This window comes from Crocodylus porosus, unplaced genomic scaffold (assembly GCF_001723895.1).
Source record: "Crocodylus porosus isolate Cpor-Errol unplaced genomic scaffold, CroPor_comp1, whole genome shotgun sequence".
NCBI classification, from domain to species: domain Eukaryota; kingdom Metazoa; phylum Chordata; order Crocodylia; family Crocodylidae; genus Crocodylus; species Crocodylus porosus.
The window spans coordinates 69049737-69056739 of NW_017728943.1; the positions used below are offsets into that span (position 1 = coordinate 69049737).

Here is a 7003-nt window from a genome sequence, read left to right on the forward strand (position 1 = left end):
AAAAAAAAAGAGCAGTTTTCTTTTGATATTTTCCCTCTAGAATACAAGGTAGAGGTAAGCTCATGTTACTTTAATACAAGAGAGATGCAGAGGGGGAAAAAATCTCTTAAGTTTTGAAAACAGAAGACCTCCCCATGAAGAAAAAGTCTCTGATCAAAGTCTATTTACAGAACTAGATCCAAAATTGTAACAGGCTGTAGAATGCAAAGGCTCCATATTTCAGGGATGTACTTGGTAGCTGTGTTGGTGTGAGACCAGACATACAAAAAACTAGAACTTGCAGAAAGCTCCCGAAAGCTTGCAGAAAAGGACAATTTTCTTGCGATTTCCCTAATAAAAGGTATTATTTTGGAACCAAGAGTTCTAGGGCCTTTTGGAAGGCTCCATGTGGCACTTTTTAAAGAAAATGCTGCTTCAATTCCTGTATCGATTCAGATATTTAGATGAAGCAACTAGAGAGAAGGCTCATACGGTTCTAGAGAAAGCCAGTAGGGAATTAAAAAAAAAACTGATTCCAAACTTCAAATGGATTCTGACATGGGACACCAATGGCAAATGTATTCTCATTGGACAGTTTAGAAAAAAAAAAGATATGTATTAATTATGCATGTTACCTGCAAGATTAATGAGAATTAATTCATACTTGAACCAAATTGTCATCTCCTTTGCTATGAGCCCAAACAAACCATTTGTGCAGGGAACTCAGAGCCCAGCTTTCCAAGGCACTCAGCAGCAGCACTTCAGAGGGTTCAACAGGACCCCAGAAGTTCTGGAAATCAGGCAACTTTAGAACATAAGAGGTGGCAATACTATCATCCACTAAATTAAGATGTCAAATACTGGCTTCAGGGCAGATTGTTCCAAATGCAGTCAATCAGCCCATGAAATTCAGAGATACATTAGCCTGAAGGCCATAGGCTGCTGATCCCCAGTCTGGATGATGCCTGCAGACACCGGAGTGGCACCTCCCCTCTGCTGCCATAGGGAACAGTGCCAGTGCTGGTTGGGTCCTAGTAGCCACCCATCCACCTGCTTCCCTCTGACTCCAACTGGGCCAATCCAGCCCAAAGCCTTAAAAGGTTGCTGCTACATTAGACAACTCCCCTGCTCCCAAGCTGCTCCACATTACCTGAATAAAACCCCTTAACTGCTAGCAACTATGGGGTCTAGCTTTGTGTAGTCTACTACCCAATACTTGTGCAACAGAACTGTGGTTGCTCTTATGCAGGGTGCAGCTTTGTGCTCCCTCTGCCAAGGACATGCACCAGCTGTACTGAACTGCTAAACTTTGTTCTACATCTCTACTGTTTTATATGCTACAAGTTTGTTTTCCACACTTATCAGTTGGTATGGATACCTAGAGAGTATTCAAAACCTCTCTAATGCACACATTCTTGTAAAGCTTTGAGGTTTCTTTTTAATAAAAAAGACACAAGTTTGGATCATGAACTATTTCAAATGCCCTTTTAAGTTATTTCCATTAACGGTAAGTGAATTCTGGTAACAGCTTCTTTTTATCTTACCTCTGGAGCAGTTTTCCGTTTACTCACTGTACTTGATTCCAGTATCTCCAAGTAGCTAATCATGAACTCTGCAGCCCTCTGCCACTGGTTCTGCAACAGGGCATCTTGAATGTAGTTTAAACAAGCTTCCTTCGTTTTCTGAAATTCTGTTTTCTTTCGACCCACAGTTACTAAAAAATAGGATTAACAAATAAGAGAGGGTAACAATGTAACTATCACTTTACTACCTTTAGTTCTGTCCAGGTCAAACTCCGCCAAAAGAGATGAAAAAGATAGAAACTATGCTTCAAAATGCAACTTCAAATATGTCCTAAAACACAGTGGATTTCTGCTCTGAGCCCATCTCCTCTCTTATTTAAGGTCTACATTGCCAGATACTGTACTATGATCACCTAGAAACCTCAACCAAGAGATTTGGTTGAGAACTCCTTTCAGCTAAGTATAAATGTGTTAAGAAGCAGTGCCCACGCTGAAGATCTGAAAATGCAAGTAGCTGGTACAAACAAATTAAAAACTCTTATTTAAGCAGACTGTAAACTGAAGCAGAGATGGGGAGAATTTGTTCCTATGCTATGACTAAGCTTGAAGAAGACTTGCAGCTTCCCTATGCAAGGGCTCCAAGAGGCTGGTTAGGCCCCTGCCCAAACTGAATCCTTGTTGCTTGAGCCCATATAGAACCTGTGGCAGTTAAAGTCTGAATGGTGTGCCTCCTGAATGCTACATGCACTAATGTTTTCTGCTGAGGAAGTGCAAAACTGATAGACCCATGTAGAGTTTGTTCCTCCTCCTACACCGTGAACACTACATATGAAACTATTAAAGGACCACAGCTAAACAGGACAAACTTCCCACATGAATTGCACAACCACAGTGTATTGTGGTCTATCGTTGTATTCAAAGGCTGTGTTTTCATCTGCTTTGAAATAACAGACCAGCCTCACGTGCCAGAGCCAATACATCCCCCAGACCAGCTCCGTGCAGTGTGCACCAACTCCAAGGGTGACTGGTGCCTCCTGATACTAGGGGGGCACCAGCAGCTGACTGCTGACTGGGGGGAGAGGGGGTCCCCAGCATGTGCTGGCCCCAGCCCTATCAAGTCCCTAGAACTTGAACCAGCCCCATGTTCATGTGTGGGGCCAGTCTGGTGCCCAGGGCCAGTCCGAGATGAGCACTGAATGCGGTGCACGTCAGACCAGCCCAGTGTTCTGGATCCAGAGCAGCAGAGGTGCCACCATGCACCAGATCCCAAACAGCAGAAGTGCCACATTCAATGCATGCCAGACCAGTTCCATGCATGCAGCAATGTCCAGCCAGTGTGTGCCACACACAGAGCTGACCTGGTCAAATCAGCCCCTGCAGGGCCCCGCCCCCACTTCAATTCCCCAGGACCTGAAAAAGCATTGGGCAGGCAGGGAGCGAGTGCCTGGACTCACCGCCTCTGCTCTGCCCCACTCCTCCACCGCTCTTCTGCCCCACTTCATGGGGCCCCCAAAGCGCAGGACCCATGGCAGTCACCCCAATTCCACCCTCCCCCCAATGATGGCCCTGGCTGCACATGGTGCAGGCACCTGCAAGCAGCATACGAGGCAGAACGAGAGGGCTCCACAGGCCAGAGCTTTGCCTGCCCTGCATTACACCTAGTAAGAAACAACAATGCAGACAATAGCATCCAAGAAAAAACGTCTGGATGTACTGCGTGTCTCAACACTCACAGAAGCCAGCCAGAGGGAAGAGTTACTTTACGGAGAGCATGCATGAGCAAGTGCATGTGTACATGCATATGCAGACCAGGGTTACACTTTGACCCGTGGAGGGGAGCAGGGATCTGCAAAAAAAAACTGGGTTGCCCATCATGATGCCCTAATAAAATTCCTAGGTTATGATCCCCAGATTATGATTTTCAAATCTTACAGGGGGGCTCTCGCTTGTTATGGGGGGGGCCTCAGCCCCCCCAAGCTCCCTGGTGCACACACCTGCAGGTACACACACATGTAGGTCCATGTGTACATATACCTGCACATGTGTGTGCACGCATGTGCAAAAGCAAGGAGCACCATGAGGCACGGCGGGTTTGCACCTCTGAGCCCAACCTGTTCAGTACCACTTACCTGGGTGATAGAAGCAGCGCGGGAGCAGGGGCAAGTGGATGCTCGGGGCCAAGCTGTCCCCCTCCTCCCCCAGAGCCGGCTCCTCCACTAAGCCGTCCATGCCTTCGGCAGCGGGCAGAATGAACCAGTCCCGCACCTCTGCCCGGGCGGAAGTGGTACGCTCCCACAGGACGCGACTAGCCTACTAGGAGGGGTGGCCATGTTTGTTCCTGGCGAGTGACCTCAGAGTACCTATCACGTGACTCACGCCCTTAGTTCCTAGCGACATCTTTAAATTAATCCGGGCACGGACATCGAGTGGCTTTACCGTTATCAAGAGCAAAGCCAGTTAGTTCTGGAAAAAAAAAAAAAAGAAGCAAGGCTTTCTTCAACAGTGCCTCGGAGCCGCCTTCAGAATGACCTTCGACCTCGCCAGAGGTGTAGTGCAGCCGTGGAAGAGACGCGTATTACGCATACGCTGTCTTCACAGCCGCCAGCATCTGGGGTTGTGGCAGGGGCGGGTCGTGGAGCCGATCCGGTCATGTGACCGGACCCTGAGCTCGCTGCTTGTTCCCTGCGGGAGCTGAAGTGACTTTCAGTGCGCAAGCGCGGGTTTCCGGCCATACCATCTTCCCACCCCTGGAACCTGCTTGTGTGCCCTCAGCTGCAGACATGGGCCGGGTTGTGCCGCGTCGGTCTGCACTGCCCTGCACAATGAGGAGATAGCAATTATTATTATTACTATAGAAGTATTAATATTATAATTATTGTAGCGTAATTATAATTCATAATATGTTAATATAACAATTAATGTTGTATATAATAATATATATCATTACTGTTATTGTTCTAATCATTATTGTGATTATTGTTCATATCCATATTAATTATGTTGATATTATTAATATGATCGATATTAATATTTTTATTAGCCATAATAAGGACATAAATCTTATTAGTCAATAATAAGTGACCTTATGCTTAATAGTAATATACTTGTGGTCCTAAATATTATAGCAATAGTGATTAGTATTATAGCAATAATAATAATAATGCTATTAACATCACAGTGATGGTTCCTAAATGCTGCTAATCAATAGTATAAAGACCAGTGAAATGTCAAGTAGCCAACATAAAGCAGCAGCTTGGAGCTGAATGGCTAAGAGCACAGTACAGGGGAAGTAAGTCCCCTGCTGTGCAAATACATGCATGCTTATAGACTTTGCACCTATGTAGGGTTGCCAGCCCTCTAGGATTGCCCTGGAGTCTCCAGGAATTAGATATAAATTTCCAGGAGGCTACTGGAAGCCCCCCAGGAGATAAATGACAGGGCATTCATTAAAATAAATATTAAATGTTGAATTCGATTTACACAGTAGTCCAGTTTTTTAAATGTAATAGTAATTTGCATTTGTCTTCCTGACGTGAAGTCTAAGTACTATAAGCTGTAACAGATGCATGGAAGCAGGCGGGCACATCCGTGTTGCGTTGCCAGCATTTTGGCATTCCAGAAACCTCTTGGAATAGATTCAGAGTTGGCAACCCCCCACCTTTGAAGAGTGCTGCCAGCTGCTTTGGAGGCATGTGTTGAGTAAATGCATAAGTATTTACAAAATCAGGGCCATAGATGCATGGCAGACATGCGGTTGATCCAAGAAAAGCTGTCAGCTATAACAGTTCTTGCCTCTTACTTCTCTCATCTGTTTTTACTTCTCTCACTAGCTCTTGTCTTGCCTGCTTTTTCCTGGTCCTCTCTACCTGACTTGCATAGGTCAGAATTACTTTTGAAAGAAGACAATAAAATTGACTAAGGGTACTTGCAAAATAATGTTTGAATAAGTTTGGGGGCCACAGGTCAGGAGCCCATCAAGAAGCTGAAGGAATGGAAGATTTTTTTTAAAGCTGTATTGTAGTTTTTGAGTAAAAAAAGCAATTTTTACAAAGGTAGCTTTGAACCTTGAAGAATCCATGTTTTTTGTTTTGTTTCATTTTTTAGAAAGCAATAATAGATTGAAAAGGCAGTAACTTGTTCTTTTATTGCAATGCACAGCAGAGGGGACTAGCCAAAGAGCATCAGTGTCTGTGAGATACACTTGCTCATGTTTGGAATGGAGCTGCTTGGGGGAGAGGCAAGGAAAGAAGTGGATTGAAATGAGAGGCAGCTTTGGTGGTCTTGTCTAGGACTGAAATGGTGAGGGTCTGTGTGTGGGAGGAGTTGGGTGGGGTTTGTGCATGAGCAAAGTCCAGGTATGGAAACAATAGATGGTTTCTGGATCTGTGTGGGGAGCAGAACAGGGATGTTGTACAGTGAGAGGGCTGCTGCGCAAATGTAAATAGTCAAGGAGGAGCAGCAGGGAGATGGTCTGCAGGCACGTGTAAGGAACAGAATAGGGACTCGCCTGTTAATCCCTTTGACCTGAGTCATTAGCCAACATTCAGGGTACAGTAAGTGGTTTCATGAGAAACTGAAGTTGCAGGTCTTTGACCCCTTTTTCCCTGACCATGAGTGGAATCAAACAACAGCAAGTAGTTCATAACATTATAGGAAATTATGGTTGGAAGGGACCTCAGGAGGTCATCTAGTCCAACCCCCTGCTCAAAGCAGGACCACCTCAACTCAATCATTCCAGCCAGGGCTTTGTCTAGCCAGACCTGAAAAACCTCCAAGGATGGAGATTCCACAGTCTCTCTAGGTAATTTGTTCCAGTGTTTCACCACCCGCCCAGTGAGAGAGTTTTTCCTAATATCAAACCTAAACTTCCCTTGCTGCAACTTAAGACCATTGCTCCTTCTTCTGTCATCCACCAACAGAGAACAGTCTAGCTCCAGCCTCTTTGCAACCACCCCTGAGGTAGTTAAAGGCTGCTATCAATTCCCCCCTCAGTCTTCTCTTTTGAAGACTAAATAAATCCAGTTCCCTCAACCTCTCCTCAGAAGTCATGTGCTCTAGCCCCCAAACCATTTTCATTGTTATCTGCTGGACTCTCTCCAACTTGCCTACATGCTTTCTATGGTGGGGGACTGAAAACTGGACACAGTACTTCAGATGTGACCTCACCAGTGCTGAATAGAGGGAAATAATCACTTCCCTGGATCTGCTGGCAATGCTTCTACTTGTGCAGCCATGTACAGGTTTCCCTCGCTTTATGCTGTACATGCGTTCCTGGAAAAGGGTGCATAACTCAAATTTGCATAAAAGGAACCACTTTACAATGTAACAAATAGGGATACTTTCCAAGACCTCAATTGTACTGACCTCCGGACCCATTTCTACCACTTTTACAAGACAATTTTTGTACTCACCAACAGCAGATAGTACATACAACCACAGGGTGGTGGTGAATGTTACCATAATAGGGATGGCAACTACAGAAACACGTGCTGGAGACAAGG

At 45.3% G+C, this 7003-nt stretch overlaps 1 protein-coding gene across 2 annotated transcripts in view; it reads right to left on the minus strand.

Annotated features, from left to right (window-relative positions):
- Positions 1-4192, minus strand: part of TAF1A (TATA-box binding protein associated factor, RNA polymerase I subunit A) — a 26081-nt gene extending 21889 nt beyond the window's left edge. The window contains exons 1-2 of one of the 2 annotated variants that reach the window (XM_019549511.1): positions 3632-4192; positions 1524-1693 (exon numbers count right to left, since the gene is read on the minus strand). In XM_019549511.1, coding sequence (XP_019405056.1) covers positions 1524-1693; positions 3632-3731 — 270 coding nt within the window. In that variant the 5' untranslated portion in view covers positions 3732-4192. Of the gene's footprint in view, positions 1-614; positions 1376-1523; positions 1694-3631 lie in introns of those variants that run through there. The other variant, XM_019549512.1, reaches the window with a different exon arrangement.
- Between the last annotated feature and the right edge of the window lie 2811 nt (positions 4193-7003).